Source organism: Corvus cornix, chromosome 3, assembly GCF_000738735.6.
Source record: "Corvus cornix cornix isolate S_Up_H32 chromosome 3, ASM73873v5, whole genome shotgun sequence".
Classification (NCBI taxonomy): domain Eukaryota; kingdom Metazoa; phylum Chordata; class Aves; order Passeriformes; family Corvidae; genus Corvus; species Corvus cornix.
This window is the reverse complement of record NC_047056.1, coordinates 36255105-36278730: the sequence shown is the minus strand read 5'-3', so window position 1 is coordinate 36278730 and position 23626 is coordinate 36255105. Positions and strand designations below refer to the sequence as shown.

Below are 23626 nucleotides of genomic sequence, written 5' to 3'. Positions count from 1 at the left end.
AATAGCTTCCCTATACAGTGAAACCTTGACTGATACCCAGTAGTTTCTGTTGAAAAATTACTTGGCAGGAAATAAACATTCTTCCAGTAGCTGAGCCTGACCCAGCAACCATACAGTGTATGATGGTAAGTACATTAGAAATATGACACATGGGCAAAGCGTTTAAACTTTAGCTATCCCAAAGAAAGCAGTCACATGTAAAGAAATCTGTTTTCAATATATGTATTTTCATGAAAGACATCCAATCCAGTTCTTCACATGCTCCTGGAAAGCTCTCTATACATCAGGGAAAAGCAAACAAACCCCCTATCACTCTCTGCTAGTGACTGATCTACTCACCAAAGAGGAAAAATAAACATCTTCAGTAACAACTGGTTTGAAATGAGTTCAATTTCCAGTGAAAATGAAAACACTCTAAATGCATTAAATGTTCCATGCCTGATTGTATGACATATTCAAATAGAAGAATCCACAAAATCACAGTTCTTTCCACAACTATATAACCTGTTTGGCACACAACCAATCAAAAAAACTAGACCAAATCAAAAATTTTCAGTCAGCTGGACAAAGTTTTATGGTCTGTCCTGGTCACTCACACCAAACTGGTTGATGGATAGAGACTGGACAACAAAGAATCTTCTGTTACTTCACAGAAGAGCAACTGGACTTACCATACAAAAAACCTTGCCCAACAAAGCCATGGACTGTAGAAACAAACGGACAGCCAGTATAACATGTACATCCTTTAATCTGTTAACAGCCTTCAATTGCTTAACTGAGGACCATCAGCTGCAAGTTCTACTGGTACCACTCTTGCACTGGAGGCAATTTTCTTGCACATCTGCAGAAGGGATAGCACGTTGCTGCCAAAGGAACAGATGCACTTCGCTTTGAGCTACCCCTGTTTTACTTGAGATACCCTAACCTGAGCCAGAGGCAGAGTACTGAAGGACAAATTAACTCTTTCACCAGCAGCTCCCACCACCTACTTCCTGCTACCATATTTTTTCCAGGGGAGAGAAGAACATAAGCCCAGGAGTCTGCTGGGCTTCTGGCCATTCATTCAACCCTCAGCCCATACCCTTTCTGGAGAGCCAGAGGGAAGACCAGAGAAAATGGCAACGTGCAGCTTGGGAGCTCCTGAAATAGTTAAAGATCACACTATAATTTGGCATTTTTGACCTTTTAAGTGTCTGAACCTGCCACATTATTAATGACCTTGGCCTGCCTGCATTTCACACAGGGGAAAACAGAAAAAAAGCAGAAGTGTTTTGTGGTAGAATCATTTACTACGTGTTTCTATTTCTAGGCAACTTCAATGTTTTCACAAACCTGTATCTGGAAAAATGGGCAGGTATAGCACGGCAATGTGCATAACAGCTACAAACAATAGTATTTATGCCATTTAAAAATCTAGTTCTGGCATGGAAGGTCATACTGCTTACAAAAACATTTCCACATCTGTCAAAATGCCCAAGTCTTATCACAAAATCACAGTGCTATCATTTACAATATTCAGACAAGACAGCAATACTGTGAAGAAAATGGGTAACTGCAAAAGTAAATAGAAATATTGAAAAGAACCATTATCTTATCATACTCAGAGGGTGGCTGGACACCAGACTGGGCCCCCCAGGGAAGTGGTCTCAGCACCAAGCCTGGCAGAGTTCAAGAAGCACTTGGACAATGCTCTAGGGCACATGGTGCAACTCTTGGGGATGGTCCAGGAGTGGGACTTGATGATCCTTGTGGGTCCCTTCCAACTCAGCATAGTCTGTGATTCTGTGATTATAAAACTCTCCATATACCAGTCTTGAGTGATTATTTGAATCAATGGTCCTTGTATCAGTTTCAAAGTTCAGAAGCCAAATATATTCCTCAATTCATAACTAAAACTGTAAGAGGAACTAAATGAGTTGAATTAGGCCAGAAAAATCAGTTCTCTGGTTAGAAGCTACATCTAGCACACACTGCTGCAAAGTTTGTCTCTAATATAATAGTTTCCAATCAATTGATTCTTTACACACTAGATTCTCCAGATTTTCTATATCCAAACATTTAGAAACCACAGGAAACACCATATTAAAAAGGTTTTTTAACAACCCAACCCTCCTTGTAACTTACTGGAAAGTGAAGCCCTCAGCATGATGGAAATTCTTTCAGCAGAAACATCTATCAGAAAAAGCAGTCCTCACTCTCCACTACTCCATCACAGTTACAAACTAATTTAAATGCATCAACACTTTCATTTCACATGAAACTAGTTCTTATTTTTGTAAATGATACAATCATTTAACCTAAACCAGAAAAATAACATTTCCCCTTATTAATTACACAATAGTCCATTCTTTTCTACTCTATCTTTTCCTCAAGTATTATTTTCCATCACTATTTCTGTAGTTATCTCACACAGATTTGTCACCAGTTTAATGACCTTTTTTACAAATCCCTTCATCCCACTTCCTGTGAATTCATATTCTCTAGGTCAAAAATTACAGATCTCTACATCTCATACATCATAGTTTTGCTGCAGGAACTGATCTGCTGATATCTTACTCTTAATGGTGTACAAGAAACAAATTTTCTAAAGAATTCTCCTTGATTATCCTGGGTGTTGACTGCATAACAAAAGTAAAATGTTTCTGATGTACTGTGCTGAAACTCTACCCTTGTTTGTCTCTACAAACACTTTCTTGCCCCTCAACACCTGAGAGTAATTCTTTTCAGTTTTTATCAGATTTCCCACTGAAAATCTCCTTTGGCAATAAATGCATTGGCTTCCCTTAAAATCACAGCTTGTATGCTGACCTGAGGAAGTAAAATACTTTTTCTGTATCCAGAGAAACGAAAAGTCCTATGGACAGACTGTTCATTCCTTCTTTACTGAGTGAATATATATGGGCAGGACCAAGGACCACTAGTTATTGGGACTTACTAAGTTGGCTTTGACTCATTACCTAGTCCGACTTTTGCAAATATTAGAGAACCAGTATTTCTATATTCATTCACTTTTAATTCTTTTAAAACTAAAAGCAGTCTCTAGTCTCATTTCCTGCAATGGGTAAAGCAGCACTAAAATCCCTTCTAATGAAAGGATTTTTCAGAACAATGCTGGATCACTTTCAAAATATTAAAATATACACAGACACAAACACTTCTATCAATAACATTTGTCTCATTGTTATTGTGTTATTTCCCAGTAATTGTTGTTGCACATCTTCACATTATTTCATTAAAGAAGAAGCCGCTATCTACTACATGCATGATTCTGAATTAAAGACTGAATTCATCCTCTGTTTTTCAGTACAGTTCACCATGGTCCTGGAACTTCTGGAACCACAATAACCAATGCACTTAGTGTTTTGGTGGGGTTTTGTTTGTTTCATTTATCTGGGTTCTGTTGTTGTTTGGTTGGTTTGGTTTGTTTTTTAATTTGCATCTTATCTTCCTTTAAAAGAAGGATGAATTTTCATCAGCAATGAGAATCAGACTGTCCTTCAATTATACATAGCCTTATTTCTATATTTCTTTTAGTCCAGAAGGATTCAATGTAAAGATGTTTAAGACAACTCTATCTTTAGCATAGAATTCCTGTTTGTTTTTTTTAGGTTTAAATGTTAAGAGTATGATGACTGGCATTTCTAATGTCCTAAATAAAGAAGTTAACTTGCCACTGTTTTAAGACTTTTTTTAGATGGAAATGGAAGTGTGATTAGCAAATAAAGCAAATGTACATTACAATCCAAATGAAACAAAATTACAGGCCTTGTAACGAAAAGACAACTATCAAAATGAGTTTTGCATTTACAATTTTCCCTTTTCTTATAGGTATCTTAGGTTCTGATTACACATTAAAAGTAATATATCTTAGGGTTTTAGTCCTAATTTTATAGGGTAAACACAAAAAACATGCCTTTTTGTCCTATCAGCTCCCAGGAGTTTCTCAATTCTGAATGAATTAGGTCTTAAGCTATGAAAGAAAAAACACCTTTGCACCTGCCTGGCAGCTACTGAAGGCTGGTTTGCTCTTTCAACATACTCTCAATTCCAGATACTCCAGATTTTTACCAGATCATGCATACTATTGTCCTTTAACCTCAGCATCTAAACGTGTCCTGCTGGTATATTAGTTGAGATTACTGATTATAACTGTAGTTTAAAACATTTTGTAATGAAATATATAAATATTAATTGAATATATCAGGTTTTCTTACTCTAGTTCTAACAGTGTTATCACTTGAACTTTAAACTTTGCTGTTCTACAGGTAATGACTGCACCATCAATAGAGATATTGAATAAAGATACTAACATTTTTAAGCATTCAACATTTAACAATTCAGCTAGACTAGACTTCCTAGTCTATAAGAAAAAAAAACATTTATCACTTCTTGTTAATCTTCTTTCCAAAGGTAAGCATTTAGAAAAATTACACTTGTTTAACTGTCTATCTCTAGCAGACCTTTTATCTAAGAGGTTTTTCAGTCTGATTCTTTGGTATACCAGTTAAAGCTGTATAATTTTTCTATTTTATATGGCGGAAGACTGGAAAACTACTGCCTATACCACCTTTCCCAATCCTTTTTCTTTATGATATTCTGGTAATTCATTCTTCCCCACCCATTACTACCTTGTCTCCAGGCAAACAAATTAATTCTTCACTTTAAACTTATTCCCTAAATATCCCCTACATGTTTAAGCAAGATCAACACCCAAAGTTACTCACATCCCAGTTGCTTCAAATTTAAAAACTATTGAGGAAGAGATTAGCTCTTGAATCTAATGTACCTGTTTTACCTATACAATCACTCTGATGGCAGGAAAGAGAGAAGGCAAAAAACTTGTAAGGCTTCTATACAGAACTTCAGGCACTGGATGACCAATAAAACTTTTTTTTTGCCTAACTCAAGGTGAACTTTTAAGATGCAAGATGATGTCGGTGGTTTTAAGGAAGTATGCCGGGGCAGGAGTTGATTAGCATGCAGGAACTGTGCATATTGGTATTTTTTCTGAAGTGAGTCACACAGTAGATTTTTTATGTACATGTTTTGGTTCACTGTATCAGATCCTGCCAATGTGTGTTTCACTTTGAAAACAATACAAGCCAACTAAGAAACAGTATTCACTTTGGTTGTTCACAGTCATTTTACTAAAAAAACCCTTCAATTTCTTTATAATAGGGCTCTTGCAGTGGGTGGGGAAGAAAAGCACATAAGAGGAAATGAGTTGAACAATCCCAAATGAAACACAAAGCATTTTGATATCAAAATTAGCACAAAAGAGGTCAAGGTCATGGGCAGGAGATAACTGGATTCATGACCATCTGACGTAAGACTTCCTTTTTGTTTGAAACAGAAAGCCAAGCAGCATACCAGGCAATTCGAGCATCCTGATGCAACTGCCATTTGAAACGTTTTACTGTAGTCAAACACTATCAAACACTACCACCTAAAGAAGCATGGCAAAACACATGAGGTCTCCAGCAGCACAGCAGCATTACTGACTTTCAAAATGATGATTTCTGGACAAATATTGAACCCAAAGTTACTGAGTGCCAGTGCTCAGGATATGGGTTTCAATGTTAATGACTTAAGCCTCCACTTAGAGAGCACAAAATCTTCAGAAAAGTACTAGGTATATTTTATCTTCTTTATGCCATTTACACTTATTTTTTATGTATGTTACTTACATGAAATATAATTTTATAGTTATTGCATTATCCTTATCAAGCAAGTATACCTTCTTGGATGTTTTTGTTTTCAAAGAAAAAGCTGTTTCACCTGTTGACTACATTAACTTTTACAATTTATCAAAAGATGTAAGCAGAACTTACCCTAAAGTCTGTAGAAGAAGCCAGATTTACAAGTTTACTTGATGAAGGGTGGATTTAAAACCAGACCACTCACTTTCTGTTGCAAAAGCAAGAATACTGATATCATCCAACATAATAGCACTACATTAAAAATTAGTCCAGATACAGGCTCGACTATTTGGCCCCTGGAGAAAAACATCCTCATTTTCAGACATGCATCTTGCCCCTTTTTTTGGTATTGCAGGTTATTTGCCGGCAGTGCAGCATCATAATCTTTCTTACTCTGCAGTCTCAAATGCCAAATACATCTGGCTGACTTCAGCTTTAAACTGTCTTTGTATCAGTCATGAACAGGAGAAGTAACTGTAGTCCCTCTCTCATGGAGATCTGCATTGCAGGTTCCCCCTTCCCTCCCTATCAGTTGACATGACATTGTTGTCACAGGTCAATATAGCTGTATCCATCTGCCCCGAAAACAGTAGACACGTGTTTCATGCAATCATAGGTGAGGGTCCCCATGGAAGACAACCGCAGCTTGTATATATAACTTGTAGCAGCTACCTAGTGTTGTACTGCCACTGATGAACAGCAGGTATAAAACACTTTGCATAGGGTGCAAAACCCACAGAGGAACTGCATATGCTTCAAAATAGTACGCCTGTGGTTAAGTTCCAAGCTGTTGTGGTTACACTGCTTTTGTATTTCCCAAATCAGTTTGCTCTGGGGGAAGACACAACAGCAGTCAGCGCTGAAAAATAGATCCAAAGACCTCTTGCATCAGCTCTGCTTTCTGTTTTTCACTAAAGGGGAAAGTAAGGACAAGAATGGAGAAAGAAGTAAGAAGAACAACTATCACCGTTAAATTCAAGTTGAATTACAATATGGAGAAGCAGACAACTGCCTTGAGATAAGGCAGAGTCTGGTTTGTAGTACCTGGCACATGTGCTGGACAGTCAGTCAGTCTGCCAGTACAGGGCAAAATATGATTTGTTAGCTCACCTTGAGATACCTGTCTCCAGATCTGTAATGATACTTATGACATAAAGCTGTAAAGATTCAGCTATTCAAATTTAGCAACAGCTGTATGTCTTCATCTATTCAATTTAGCAATAGATAGGAATAGTGTCTCCTTCAGGCCATCCGCTCTATAGAACTAATTGTTTTAATTGTTTAGTTTGTTGAAGTGGAGCTTATAATGTTTATGCCTTCCAGAGCAAAGCTTAGGCAGAATGATGTGAATCCTGGTATTTGTCCTGGTATTCGTATTTTTTTTGCAACTTCCTGTCTTCACTTTGTCTATAAAAAAAGTGTAGTATTACTGCTCAATATGGCTTAAGGATTCTCCTATCACCACCTTTCAACATGTCGTCATACTGAGTGAAGACAGTCTGAAGGGAGAAAAGTCTTCAGAACTAAGACTCAATGGGAAACATCTGGGAAAAAATGGAGGCTTTGTATTTTTGGCTTCTTTCAGAAAGTGCATCGACACTAGAAGTGGAACAGCTCAGGTGTTGAACATAATCGTCAAATAAGCAAAAAGGTTTGTACCTCAAAAGTAGTTGAGAAAATATGAAGAAACTTTAGCACAGAAAGAATGGTTTCATTCTTTTCCCCATACTAGCTGACAGCACTGATCCAAACTGGCAAAACCAAGAATGCAGTAGAAAACTTCTAGCCAGAAATCATTACCTGGAAAATTAAACTACTCAATATTCTCTTTTTTGCCAGTGGTACAAAACCCCTTCAGTTACTCCTGAATAACTCTTGGACACTGGATCTCTGGCTCTCCTTCCTCCCTGTCCCTTCCAACTCATAATTGCATAGAGGAAGAAAAACAGAAGGAGTCAAGCACCACCACATTAATTATTTTGAAGTGTGCTAACGAGTTTGGTGTATCCCCAGACTCAGTTGTGTCATGTAACATCTTCTGTCAAATATATCATCTGCTTAAGCAAAATGAAGTATGTTCTGGAAATGTGTGCCTTGAGACTGAAACCGTAACTATCACCAAGAGGTCACTCTCTTTTGAGATTGCTTTCTGAAGTAATAAGGTTTATTTCTAGTGTTCTGGAGACCTTTGTGATCTTGTATAGAATTCAGAAAGGAATGGTTTTATAAGACACCTGGCTTTTCTCATCTTTTTAAACACTTTTTGGAACATGTGTTCTAATAATAAATACAATTCATATTTGTTAAGAACTACTGGGATATCAGTGCAGGATCTCCACAGGATAGAAGAGGGCTGTCATCCACTTACTACCCTCCTGAAGGAAGTGATTTATATCTCCCTCAGTTCTCCAGTATACCTCATATCCCAGTAACTTTCCACTAGAACTTTCAACTTCCTGTGAAACAAATTTAATAACAATTTTTCTCCTCTTTCCTCCCCTCCCCCATTCCATCCACAACTAAAAGCAACTATTAAAATCTTATTTAATGTACTCCTAGAGTACAAGAGGGGGTTAAAGAACAGAAACAGGAACTCCTAGTACAGGGATCTAATGGTTTTGCTGAACAGACAGGTGCTGTCATTCCCTTGGTTATGCTACATGTCTCTCTCTATTGCTCCGACTGTGGTTTGAGAGGCCTGATCAGAAAGATGTATGACTTGAGAAGCAAAAGAACAGGGAAAAATCTGTTCACCTCAAACCTCTCTAGATGAGCCTTTTGGGAGGAAGACTGCTCCCCTCTCCTTTTTGAACTCTTAACTTAAATGTTGAATTTGTCCAATGTAGAACAACCACCAAGTATAGAAAAGCAGAGCAAGCTATTTGGCAAGGAAGTGACCGTTTAGTTTTGAAAATAAAAAGGATATATTTCTATGATAAATGACAAAACTTTCTTGCATAACCATTCAAAGACCATCAATGTGAAAATAAAAAACCAGCAAATTTGTGTTCAAGCTATAGAGCTTAAGACACAAGCTCTGTTGGACCTCTATCAGTCTTTCCTTTCTACAGATGTACATAACTTTTTTTCAGATTTGGAAGAACTTAAGACCAACTAGCATGTTTCTATAGTATGAACAATTTAAACAAAAAAAAATTATTTCCCTTTTTCATACACACAGAAAACCATTAGAGAGAAAATGACACTCTGAAGTATTATTTAAGTGCAAATTAAAGGGTAGTTGACAGAATTCCCAACCACATACATCTGTGTATGACTAAGGATATAAAACAAGATCTCATGTGACCTTTCAATCTTAGGCATAATGATTAGCCTATAATATTACTAGTCTGCTCCCAGCTCTCCTGAAGTCTTATTAAAACACCCTTTTCAAGACACATTTCTCTGCCCCAACAGGCAAATTCCTTTACTGCCAAGAAAAGCAAGCAAGAGGGAACCATATGAAATACTGCACATGTTGTACGACGTGCTAGGAAAGCCAAGCCATCAGCTTGCAGGCATGCTGTCACCAGGTGTAACGAGCAGCAGAAAACACAGTCAGAAAAGGGGCCCATAACAAGCTGGTAACAGCTGCAAATGTAGAGGTAGCCAGTGTAACCACCCAGGTTAGGGTAGGATACACCCAGGATATCCCAGGTAGGATAAACCTGAGCAGGCTGCTGGAGTACCAGGCACATGGCAGCTTCACATCTTTCACCGCTGGCATAATACAGCAGTAAATGATGGTCGTGTTTCTACCCCACCATCCTTTGTGCAAAGGATGGCATTTGAATTCATTTTGCTTCATTCTTAAAAACATTTTCAAATCCGCCGAAATGGAAGAGTAAACTTATTTCATAGATCAAGAAACTACAGTGGGATGATACTCCCTGTGTTTTGAACTGGTGTGTTTGGTTGTGGGTGGTTGTTTTTATTCTTATGGGTTCTTTCTTAGATCACCCCTCACTTTTCTCTTTTTTTCATAGCTCCTAGACCACTCAAACTTCCTTTTTTTCTCTCCCATCCTGTTACTTGAGCTCTGACTGCACTTTCAGTAGTAATTTGTGGCTTAACAGCTTAGTCCAACCCATTTTCCACTATTAATAGTTTCTGAATTACTTTCTTACAATAAAAGGTAGGTGAAGATCCCCAAACTGATGGAGAAATAGCAGGTTTCTGGTTATGAGGAAAGCTATTTATCAAAAACCTACCCCCATTTGTTCCTGTTTTCTCCCTCCCACTTTTCTTTCCACCCTAGTACTTCTCACCCTTCTTGACCTTCAACCAAATGGAAGAAAAACAATCACACAACTTTAAAAAAATCATATTGTATCCAGAGACACATTTTAGTTGGCAGTACCTTGATCTGCACTTCTCTATATGTTACACTGGTCATGACTAAATATTCTAGTGGAATGTAAAATAACCGGTTTCGCTTTCAAACACTGTTTCCTTTTCTTAGAAAAATGGTTGAAAAAAGTACTGGCTTTAGAAATCTTTAACCTTAGTTTTGCAGATCCAAACATCATTTAAGCAAAAACTGGACAGAGACAACCTGCAGCATCCAGAAAAAAGTTAAGGAAAGAAGCATCTCCTCCTCACTTGCAGTTAGCTACTAGCTAAACTACAATCCAGAGTACCCAGAATGATAATTTTAAAAATTGTTCCAAAGACTACATTATCTATAGTTCAGATTTTTAAAATAATCAGAAAAAGGTTTGAAAATGATCATTTCAATTCCTCTTGAAGTCTTCCAATTAGAAAAAAAAAAGACTTAAAAAATTTATAAAAACTGTTTGGCATAAAGTAGGGATATATTTAATATTTGGAGTCTGGCAGTTAAATTTAACCAATATGCCCTCATTTCAAAAAGAGCTACAAATATTTTCAAGTAATTAAAATAATGTAAACAGACATAGCCAGTCCTACAAAAAAAGACAGCTGAAAAATGCTTTCTTTGACAAACCAACAGTGTAGCTGGGTTTGCTATAGAGCTGAAAAGCAGCATATGCCTACTCAGCAACATTCATTAAAAAAGATGTTTATCAGCTGCAGAGCCAGCACAGAAGCAGGTGAGGGTGGAAATGGGGAAAGGAAGAAAAATTACAGTAGAATAAGACAGGAGAGTCCCAGCATCACTAAGTCAGAGCCTATAATGGCTCATGCACTTTTCAAACAACTCTCAAGTAACGTAGAAGATTTAGTTTACCATGTCTTACTCAAGATGTTTTACAAGAATTTTTGTAATTCCTTAAAAAGATTGATATTGCAATTGCATTTAACACCTCCTCCCTTAATCTTCCGTAACTACAGCAACCTGAACTAGTAAATAACGAAATTGTAAAACAAGGACCTATCAAATCCATTTGTATGAAAATTCTGTGGGTTTGAACTCCATTTTCTACTGATAAACAGCTGCAGAATTCACTCATTCTTTGGCATCTTAATGAAAATTATACATCAGCATCTTCATGAAAATGATATATCAAAAATGACTTGTGCTATGTATGAAAATAGCATAATTCATCATATGCTTTCTGATGCCTTCTTAGAACTGTTAGAGACAATGACATTAAAAAAATTCTGATCTGATGGAACTCAGGAATGAAAACCTTAAATGGAAAGTTATTCAAGTTATTTGATTAATTTAGGATGTATAAATCATTAAACAACTTTTAACTATTTTTGGAAACTGAGCTTGTTACCATCAGATCAACACAAATATGCAATTATATCCAAATAACTAGAAAGTTTAATGAAAGAAAATATAAACATACTAAGATGAAAGGTAGTATTTAAAACCTCAGAGTCTATGTCTACTGTGGGGTCATCTCCCAAAATATCACAGCCCATGCTAATCAAATCCTTTGCATTACTGCAGTTACAGCACAAGAAGTCTTTCTAAGAGAATGTTCTTGCTAAGAGAACCCCTTCATGAAGGCTTCTGTCATGAGACTGTCAAACTGTCTAATATAACAATTCCCAGTACTCAGGTTTAATCAAGCTAGACAAAAATGTTGGAGGCACTCCAACTGTTTTATGGCTTGGGGCATCAGGGATCCTGAGATCGCTTCCCAAGTGCTGTCAGATTCTACATCTCCCAGATTTGGAATCCTGGCTTCCCTGACAGTCTCCTAATGACCACAGGAAATTCCACTACAGCAACTCCATGTCTTCATCAGCAAAAGAAAAATGCAGCAGTGCATCCAAGATGTACTCCTTCAAAGACCCATGTGTCATAATGATTTTAAATGAAATATCAGCTTTTCAGGATTTAAATACATAGCAGCATAATAATAATTTTTTACATTCCTGGCTGTTTTAGCCAGCAGGACTGTTGCCTGACGGACACAAACAAATGCCTGCTGTTCATGCGTGACAACAAGACTTAGTTGTACGAAGATGACAAAGGGCTAACAAAACTGTAAGATGAAGGTAAAAAAGAATCTACAAGAATCTTGATGTAGCCTACGGACCTTTCTTTTGAAAAATTTATTTTTAAAAGAAATCTTATTAGATGGTGCATTTCAGGATTTTAACATTTCTTCTTTTGTATTTGAAAAAACAGTCTTCTCTTTGTCTGGAGTGAGATTATTTAATCACTGCCTCAAACTTGCAATAAAAATACTAATTACCAAATGTCACATCAAAATGGTAAATTGAAATTGCTGCTTTATTCACAAATGTGTTTTCCTGTTCTCACAATACCAATGACTACTTACAAGTTTCAGTGTTTAATAGAGATGATTTACTTGAGAAAAAAAATACTAAAAAATTTGATAGCAGTAGCAGCTTGATATTCAGGAACATCTACATATACTCCTCAGACTGTAAGTCAGAAAGTCGAGGTACAAAACCAGATTTTAATTTCAATCTTCCAAAACTTGTTATGTTTTTGAAAGTGATGATTCATTACTTGTATGTAATAAGCTTATCTCAGGACTAGCAGATACAGAAGGATTTGTGGTTTATACATCTAATTTAGAGAAAAAATTAGAAAATTATCTTGTACAGTTTGCAGGGAGGAACTGCAGAACCTCCTAACTCCTGCCTGTTTGTATTTGATTATATATATACACACACACACACACACACACACATTATACATAATACAGCAGCTCAGAAATCTTACCTGAGTCTGCTTCATTGCCCGTTCCATTCTGCGAGTACTTCCTCTCTCCAGTTTGGTCCGAAGGAGTAACGCTGATGTCTGAATGGCCCAGAACTTTGGCTGGGAGAGCAAGCACTGCAGAGAAAAAGAACATTTTGTCATTACTTCACTTTTAAAGACACTGAAGACAGTAAAGTTTTTAACAGTGGTCTCAAGCATGAATGCTGTTTCCTAGTCTGAAAGTCAAATATGTGGCTGTAGGACTTATTTGATGAACTGAGGGCTGTACAAATTACCTTAATCTATTTTCAACATAAAAAGTGGCCTTCAAAACCACTTTCTCCTTCTCAGCTATGCATCCATATGGTGCATTGACCAAACTGCACAAATAAAATGGCTACTCAGAATCAAAGGAAAACAAAGAATTTGATCCTGGGCTGACTGGCTCAGCCCTCTCCACACCTGCATACTGGGTAGTTGTAGACAGCAGCAGGGATCCTACTTCTCAAGGCTGAACAAATACAGTTCTCTCTTGGCCTCTTCTCATATGCAAGGTGCCCTGATGCTCACGTTAACAGCACTTCCACATGAAAAATGTTGAATTTGCTAAGAATCTGAAGAATATTAATTAATCGAGAACTTGCCGTGACTTGAGAATAGCAGGAAGAATTTTTGACTTCAGAAGATGTATAGAGAATATGGAATAATCTATGTAAGCAGCTTTCCTAAAATCATTTTAAGTTGTCATTTGGAACATGCTGCACTGATGCCAGGAACACAGGGCCAGTCTCCAACCACTGATTTTCAGGGAAGTCCAATAGAAGACATGCAGCCAAAACAGTTTTGATATCTCTTAATAATTTACAGACTGCCTGGACTCTTTCCAGTATGGTTTTAGACAGAATATACCATTTCTGAAAAGTGAGACAGCAGGAAAGCTTCCTTGCTAATTTTATTGACACTGAAAATACAATCCATCTTCTCTGAGAAAATATATTTGTCCATAGATATTTGTAGACTGAAAAAAAAGCCCCAGTAGTTTTGTTCTTTCCTCTCAAAGATCTCCCAAAGCATTAAAAAGCATACTTTGCTCGTGGTTTGTGTTTAATGCCTGACAAGTTTCTGTCATGTTGTAATCTGTTTTTGTTTTCCCTAGTGTTTTCAAAGGAAAGGAAGCAGAAAGAAGCTATCTAAAAAAAATTTCCTCCAAACAAAACTACAATAGGAAGAGAGGCAACAGCAAATAAAAACATAAATGAAGGCAGTATGAATGCCTTACAGCCAAACACTTCAACTAATCCCACTCTTTGTGGCCAAGAATCTCTGCACCAACTCTTTCCTGACTGCTACTCAGTATTAGATTAAGAGGCAACCAAAGGCTTCTATACTGTCCTCTACGTTCTGAGGACCTGGAATCAGGGAACACAATCACAATGTTCTCTATTCCCTAGACTTTCAAGTGCCCTTTTACCATCCATAATCACTAAATCTGTTAACTAATATATGTCCTAGTTCCAAGAGCTCATCTCTCCTGTTTCATCAAACTTCAGTCAAATATCTATTTTTGTTTGGTCTTAAGACAAACACAAAAAGCAAGGCATGCCTAGCACAGGACATTGGTGTCCAAAAGGTTACCCTTTCCCCCATTTTCTCCACTATTAGTTTTCTGTCATACTATTTAATTTTTTACTTCAAGGGGTTTTTTTCTGTGCTACCTGGTGGTAGATACTAGTATTTATTTTGCAAAAGAACAATGACAACTAAAAGCCTTGGTTAATAACGCTCCTAAAGATATTTTCAGGTCCAATTACTGCCCTTGTCCAGCAGCAGAGTCCTTGTCCTCTCATTGGTTCACCTTAGCAAGTGGCCCAAAGAGGGCAGAGCATGAAGCTTCTGTGTCCACACCATCCAGCTCTGCAGGAGAACTGGTGGCCCAAGAGAGCCTCTCCTCTGTCTCTGTGTGTACCTCCCACACCACCACCTAAGCAGTGACTGAAGCGAGCATGCTGCATGAGCTGTGTATAAAGTCTCCTAGGGAGGGAGGGAGGGAGGCAATCCAAAGAGAAACAGGATGGAAGACAAGCAGAGGTAATTACATTTCACTCCTCTGCAGGAGTAATGACAAGTCGTATTTTGAATAATGATCCTGCTTTTTAAAGGTATTCATGAAACAAAATGAAAGGTATACCTGCTGTAAAATTACAGAAGAAAAATTTAAAAGTTCCAACAGTTTTATTGATACAAAAAAAGCATTGCAAATGCACAAGACAATGAGAAGCAGACCTAGTTTTTATTTAAGAAGCATATGTAATTGTATACTTGTACAGAGCTCACAGTCCTGTGCCAGAATTCAAATGCTCACCTTTTCATTGCCTAATTACAACGTTTAAAGCACTACAGAAACAAAATAATACATGCATAAAGGGCACAATTGTTTATACTTAAAGGCTGTAAAGAATAGTTTCAGAATATGTAACCATAACTATTAAGCAAGCTTTAATCTTGTACCCAAAATGTCCAAATACTCCAGGTAATAAATACTTTCTCATAAGATCCAAAGCTTTATATTTTCACCTGGAGCTAAATCTAGACTCTATTAATAGGATTATAGGTTAAAATAAAACAACTGGGGCAAAAAAAAAAGGTAATCAAGATCATGCAGGTTTTGCGAACATACTTGAAAGTTCATTATATTGCACCAAAGGCAGCTAAGAAAATTAACAAAATAATTCTGAAACAAAACCACTATGGAAAATCTTCACAACTCATCTTTGTTCTTACTTTAGGGCAAGAACAATAAAATAAAGGGAAAGAAACACAGGAAGATTAGACAGGGTGAGAAGAAATGAAAGGAAATAAGGTTATGCAATATGTTCTGCACAGAATAGAATATTTTCACATGGGAAAACTCATTTCTCCAATTCTTCCACACATTTTTTCCTACAAACAATATCATCCTCTCCCATCATATCAACATGTAAAAAAGGAGATGACCAAAGTATTATACAAACCAGAACACTTAATTCAATATATCTTCCTTATATGATATTCAAATGAAACAAGATGATGCTGCAAGTCTTAACAAAGTAGTCCATTATTGTACAACACTTAGAGTATCCCCATAACTATGTAAGAACAAAACTTCTTCTCCAGTCAACCCGTTCCAGATTGCTCAATGAAGTTATCGATGCCCTGTCCCTGGATGTATTCCAGGCCAAGTTGGAAGAGGCTTTGAGCAACCTGGCCTAGTGGAAGGTGTCCCTGCCCATGGCTGGGCAGTTGGAACAAGATGGCCTTTAAGGTCCCTATCAACCCAAACCATTCTATGATTCCAAGTAACACCTGAATTGTGAGACAGATAGGTGCACAGTAGTAATGACACCCAGATCAAACTCAGCCACAGATTTCTGTCAAACCCAAAAATCAGGTACCATTAATGAATGATTCAGCCTCATTATTCAGAATTTAACCTAAGTGTGAAACACACACTGATCACTCTTACAGCTTTCTGTCAGGCAAACAGAGAAAGAATTGTATCAGTAGGTCATGACTTATAGAAGGTATAGATTGGTCAGAGCGACTCTTCCACCTTTCTACATCTACTATTTTAAGAAGTTGGAATTCCTATAAGAATTCTTCCCAACACTGAAGTCAGGAAGACCTTACCTAGGCTTATTAGACATGCTAGAAAACCTGGACCAGGTAAAGATGATTCTTGTTAACTGCAGCTCTAAATAATTTCTCTAAATAATTTTGATGTTTTCTTATTTTTCCTTATGATACATCTAGGCAGTAAGCCTATTCTTTTACTCCTGAAGCTTGCTCACTGATAAACTATCAGTAGCCTAGCAGAGTACTATGACTGCTATGATGGAGCTATCATCTGAAAGTGGACTTGCAAACTGAGCAATTTTAATTGCAACCAGTTGTGGAATTCCCAAGAATTTGCACATCAGTCCATCAGTGAACCAAAAATATTCTGCTTATTGGCCAAATTGCCAGGATGTGGTGAAATTACTTAACTGAAGTCACAGGCATGAGGCACCCTGAGGATTGCTCTGTTTCTCTGTCATCCCTCCAAAGATATGACCCTTAGTTTAGATCCAGCTCAGGTTATTTGCTAACATATTTTAAGTTACAAACAAACAAGCACAAAACACTGGGGGAGATTTAGAGGAAAAAAAAGAAAAAATACTCCTCTTTAGTTCCCTTATATTATCCATTTCAGTTAACATACTTCAGGAGCTTTGTTGTTTGCTTTTCCAAAAAACCACACGTTAAGATTTTCAAATTACTCAGGTGGATTACTTCATGTCTACTTATCAGTAGTCTTGCTTCATATAACCACGTATATCTTTATTTGATGATTTTCAGTAATTCATTCAGACAATTAACATGAAACCCTTATTTTTCAACACATCCAAAGGCAAAATGGCAACCTTATAACTCATTCTTCTCTGTAAAATGAGGCAATACCATGGCCTCTTTTCCACATTCTATATCCTGCAGAATAGTCCGGTGAGTACATAAAAAACCCACTAACTGGAGATGTGACTGAGGCATGAATAGGAAAAGGTGCATTTGCCCTGTATACATATCTGTTAATCTCTGGTGAAGGACTGTATTACCAAAAGCTAACTTAACAAGTGCTTAATTTGTTTTTATGTACACAGCAAAGAATTCATTGACATAAAAACTTCTGTGGAATTCAGTCCTGAGAACAAGAGGAGAGAATCAGTATGATACTAGGGAGAATGTGATTTGTTTTCCACATGTTATTCTCATCCAAATAATCTTTCAAGTTTCTGTATAAGTAATGCTTTTCTTCTAAAAAGTCATGTTCAAATGACATTTCTTTAATTGGAATTTTTTTGGAAATTTGTCCTAGCACTAAACTGGTTACCAAAAAAGCAAAATGAAATAAAATTAAAAATAATCAAACCTGAAAGATGCCACGTTATTGTGGAAAAATTTCCTTACATTAAATCTACGTATTTTCAACAGAATAGCATTTCATAAAACATACTCCTTGCATTTATGGAAAAAAGTATGTACAGAAATCTCTGCCCTGGAAAGTAGCTACATGAACTTTATGAAACTATTTTTAATTGCCTAAGAAAGATTAAGGCAATCCAATGTCCAGAGGGAAACAAAAATTATAGAAATTTTGAGCAAAGTCCTTAAAATATTAACTCCTCTACTAATCAAGCTCGAACACAGATGATTTGCAGTAGTACTGGCAGCATCTGGTAGAAATGGGATTTGTAACTTTAAACAATAATTCTGTTAGAACCCTATAAGGTAAAATAAAGTACATTTGTGACTAAGTGGTTTCCAACACCAGTGCACTTTTTATGTTTTAGTGAAAAGCGCAAGTATCAAGAGGGCAAGAAAAATACTAAATTTCTAGTTGCAATTAAGCAGCAGAACCATGGCTTGGCAACAAAACAAGCCAGTCAGTATAACCACTTTTGGCTTTTCTGCTTAGTGTAGAAACATGTAAAAATTTCCTGTTTGCTCAAACAGATCAAGCAGCTCTGTTCAAATCAAGTATACATACCTATCCTCCTGTACATGCCCATCCCAAAGATTTTAAAATAAATAGGAATCAAAAGAATATTTGATTATATAGCATTACTAGCAAACGTACGACACTGAGGTTTCACAGAGCTTAAATTCATCCTAGCAGTGCTTTTATTCTTATTACAACACTCAACAGTTTACCAATCCTTCGGTGACCACAAATTAAGAGGAAACTGTAATAACTATGCATATACACAAACCCTCAAACAAATAAACAACTAAAATTCATTACTGTTTTCTAAATAGGCATATTTAATGGACAAGAAGTAGTATTTGATGTTTAAGCTGATTTAATGTATGTGTCAAAGGATTGCTTTTAAGCACAGAATGCTGTTTTACTGGCGAATATAAATATTTTAATGCAAAAAACTGCTTAGCAACCAGCTAAAGGAATTATTATCTCCTTGTATCTATATTTAAATTAAAAGTTTGTATTTTGCAATTATCACAGTACATATGCTCTTTATACTCAGAAATGAAATTTCCAATAAATCTAAAAATGCATTCAAAATTGCAGGACATTGAATAATAATTACAATAAAAAGTTTTTTGTCTTTGATACACCACTATCCTTAGTTCAATGCTAGCCCCAAGACTTCCCTGTTATGTGCAATGATATATAATTATTGTATGTAAACCTCTATATGTATTTTTATGTAATTGCATTGAAATGGAACCCTTAAACTAAAATGTGCATCTGTAAACACCCATCTGATTCATCCCAAAGGCTTAGCTCAGAGAGGTTGTTTTTTTCATACTAAAAGGGGAGCTCCTCCAGTGTTTTCATAAATCATTTTATTGAAACTGAATAATCTGAAGTTCAGACAGAAACAACTCCATTCTTCCATACTTAAATAAATAAATAAATAAATATTTTAAAAGTATTTTTCATTTCTCTGAGAGTATCACCTTAATGCATGACAACTTCACTTTAGGTTCAAAATTAAAATATAATCTGACAGACAAAGATTTCCTCTTGGACAGTAAATTGGAAGCAGTAGCAACAAAACACAACATATTGAATTCAAGCCTACTGACTTTATTGCTTCTCCTCATGGAATCTGCAGTACAATCCCTGATTTGTACAAAACATCATGAGTACATGATAGCTCTAAACAAACAACAGTGGTTAACTTGGGAACAAAGAAATAGGATGATGAAGTAAATTATTTCAAACCATCCTCTCTTTTCAGCTTCTGTCATCCATAATCACTGGCATTGCAGACAACATTCCCAAATAATAATTTTGGAATCTGCACCACTGCACAGGATGGCAATTTGAGCACCTATAAATTCCTCACCTTTCTAAGTATTATGAACAAGAAATATTTGATTGCATGTGTCAGTAATTGGATACCACATACTAATGTGAAAAAAACAAATTTGGGGCATCTGTTAATTTGCTTGACAGCAAACCTTCAGATAAATAATTTCTAGAAACATTAGGATTGCTTTAGGCACAAGCGATTAGGCTGTATATTCTCCAGTCTCATTTTATTAGCTATGAACACCTTCATATTTTCTAAGGCCCAACAAGAAAAAAATTACATTAGGATTTCACTCCAGATGATTCTTGTTTCAATCTGATGAATTCTAACCCTATTTGGCATAATTATGTCCTTGAAGAGCAACACAAACAAGATACGGGACACAAACAAGGACAATAATATTTTTATACCTTAAGAATGCAAGGCTTCCATAAATACTATGACAATGGATATGCTCAGTGGCAAGCAGAAAGGGAGAGAAGAAAAGATAGTCTAATTTATGCAGAAAATCTACTTCCTAGCATGGACTAGCCAACAGACTTTGCAGGCTGGTTTTTGGTTGTTTTTTTTTCCTATTTAAAAAAAAAAATCTAAATGGAAGGAGTATTCACATCAGTGTGTACTGTACTCCTTTTGTACTACATCTTTCCTCCTAAAGGTAAAAAGAATTGCTCAGATATCAAACAAACATCAAAGGCCCTGTTGGTATGTTTTAACAACTATCAAAACCTGTGCTGTATATGCCTTGACACATCTGTTTAATTTCATACTTTCACTAAACATGGAAATCTGTCCTACACTTCCAGTCATTGTAACAGAGTTTTGGACCAGAAAAAATCAAAATATTATCAACTAATCCTGCAAATTAGAAGTGTATCTACATCAACATATGAGCAACTGTCTTAAAAATTTCTGCCTTTTTCTGTGAAATGGACAGTAACTTTAGGTAGCAATCAAAAGCATCTTTTTCCATATGACTTTGACAACTATAACTTAAAAACCAACAATATGCAAAGTCTTTGGAGTTATAGATTACTACTGATTTAACAGTCTGAGGGCAAAACTAGCAAGACAAGGATAATTTACATTTTTTTCTTTGCAAACGTGACAACTTGCATTATACACTTCAAATTAATTATATTTCCATTACATTTTTGTTGGGGAAGATGAAACAGGAAAGCCTTGTAAATATGATTGCCTGACAAAAGATTTTGGGAATATGAAAACTACAGGCAACATTGAAATGAAAGCCACTTTTGAAATACCAAGTCTTAGTTACTGAACAACTGGAAAACAATGGTATGGCCGACTGAAGGTAATCCCCTCTTGATTGAACAATACCCTCTGCTTGCAAGCAGGTCCAAGGGTCAGAGCAGACCCTACTAGCTCAGCAGAAGGGGTCCAAAGAGTAGTTTTTAGAAGTTAAGATGTAACACTCTATGGTAATATAAGAACTCTTATAGGCTGTATGTAAATGCTATAGGATTTGTATCTTGTATTAGATTGGTTAGTGACAATTAGAATATTCAGTACAGAAGATGATTTATTGTATTGTAACCAGGACTTCAGACAATTCCATTCCATTCCTTCCTCACTTCTACTTCCACTTCTACTCTTACACTCTCTCTCTCTCTCTCTCACCCGTTTATTCTCTTGCTCTCTTGGGCCTGCTCAGAGCTGAGTCTGGCAGCTCTGAGCAGTGCCCCAATACCCACGCCTTTTACAATAAACCCCATGTGTCCCAAGACCTGCCTATAGAGATCTCTCGTCTCCGTCTCCGTCCCAACCGAACCCACCCGTAAACTACACATTTTCATTTATAAGGCATTATTCCAAGTCCTGTGTTAGTGTTTCTTTTTCAGTGTTGCATGAGGAGAATGTGTTATTACTTGGTTGGGTCTTAAATACTTTCTTGCCTAACAGCATCTAATATAAATTCTACATGGCACCTTTAGAGCATTATGCCAAGACCTTTGCACTGTAACAACAAAAAAAGAAAGCAATGCTTGAGCCTGTAAGAAGTGCATTAGCAGAAGTTCTGTATTTTTGTTTATTAGGTCTCTCAGTGTTTCAGTGAGTTGTTACATCATGACAGCATGCTACAGAGTCAATCATGTGATCACCTGTGTTTTTTTTAAGGCCTCTTCAAGTTACCAGGATTTATAAAATTGTCTGACAGTCAGTTAGGGAAACCAGAGAGACAGGCAGAAATCCTGAAAGTATTAAAGTGACAGAGGAGACAATTTACTTTCCTGCACTGGCCGAGACATCAGCATTTGCACGGTGCCATTTTCCGGTACTGCTTTAATATTCCATATATTTCAGTAGGTTTAGACCACACATTCAGCATATTTTTCCCAAAATCTAAAGCTATTCACTCAACTATATGACAGGGGTTTATTTTGGTCTATAAAACTAATCCTGGGACTGTTCAACTAAAATAGCTTTTCACCACAACAGGTGTTAGCTGATCATTAGCAGAGCTGGGCTTAAAGCTCTTAACCATAGCCATTAGAAATACCTCTTGGTGTTAAAAAGTCAAGAGCAAGGCCAAAACACCATCAGTGATCTGCACAAGGGACTAGTTTAATTAGAATGGCATTTTTAAAATTCACTTTGTCTAGTCTTGTCTGCTAGCCTCAGCACTCAAATTATAACATTACATCATTGTAAATACAGAGTACCTTTTGTTGACTTGGACTACTAAAACAAGAAGAAAGTATTTTTATTTTTTTCTTGCATTGCTACATACTTCAATGTGCTTGAGATTTTTCCATATACGTAATTTCAGAAGCTTGGATCATTTAATGGAATTGGAGTAAAATATTAATTATGAGTGCTTTAAAAGAAAACATATGTGTACACACACACATACTGGTTACTTTTTTCAGTTTTCCTATTGTCCATACACACTTTATAAGGCAAAATGCTAGAAACCTCTTAGGTAAACAGTTACTTATTTACACTATACTACTCTGATCTAGAAATGAATGCTAAACTCAATAGAGTGGCAATTATATCACACTTACCAAAAGGCAATTTAATGTTCTCAAGTGTCTCATTTAATCTTAGTCTGCAAGTGACAGACTCTCTCTCTGAAATTTATCGTATCTGGAATTTATCACATCTGAAGGTACATTAAATACAATATAAGAGTTATTTTGTAGCTGGCTCAATCAATTCAAAAGTTCGAAGGCAAGACTGGAACAAATTTTCTTCTCAGAAGACTTAAAAACTATCCCAATACATGAAGACTAACGTAATTTCACTTCAACTGTATTTTCCACAGCTTTTTCTACCCCACTCAAATAGTGTTCTGTAGCAAATGGGTAGGTCTTGATAACATCCACCCACAGGTATCATCATATTCTAAATAGATCATTCTAAATATATTTCCCCTCCATGGCACTCATTTTAAGCAGTAACTCTTACTCCTTCTGATATCTACCTTGCAAAGGGACAATTGCTTCTAGGCAATTATGTATGCTAGATCAGCTTGGAAACTGTGCTGGCTATTGTACCACTTCTGTAGTATCTATAATTTCAAGAAATAAAAAAAAAACAAACAGGCAGGAAAGCTTGGAAGCTAGTTCTACTATCTGCTCAAAGATACTTGTTACTATCTATTAGAAATAGCAATACACTTCATTATCTTTCTTTAGCCATCTCTTCTACCTCCCCTTAAAAGAAAGCAATTGTGGCTGGAAAAACCCAACACAGTCTCTTCTCAGCAATAGATCAACACTGCTTCATATTCACCAGCAACCTTTTCCTTTGTTGTCAATACTCAAATTCAGCACTGTCAGCTGACAATACAGTTGAAAGAATTGATGGGGAAAAAGGATAACTTCCCAAGAGAAAATATCCTCAGACTTTACAGCTTGTTCTATTTGTTTTCTTTAACAAAGGAAACATAGGCAATATTCAGGTAAAATGAGGCTGCCTTACCCTTGGTCTCAGTTCTT

The 23626-nt window shown here is 36.4% G+C and overlaps 1 protein-coding gene across 2 annotated transcripts in view; it reads right to left on the bottom strand.

Annotated features, from left to right (window-relative positions):
• TTC27 (tetratricopeptide repeat domain 27) overlaps positions 1-23626 on the bottom strand; it is a 114093-nt gene that overhangs the window by 40810 nt on the left and 49657 nt on the right. For both annotated transcript variants that reach the window (XM_039569466.1, XM_010391695.4), the window contains exon 10: positions 12832-12945. In XM_039569466.1, the coding sequence (XP_039425400.1) occupies positions 12832-12945 (114 nt within the window). The remainder of the gene's footprint in view (positions 1-12831; positions 12946-23626) is intronic.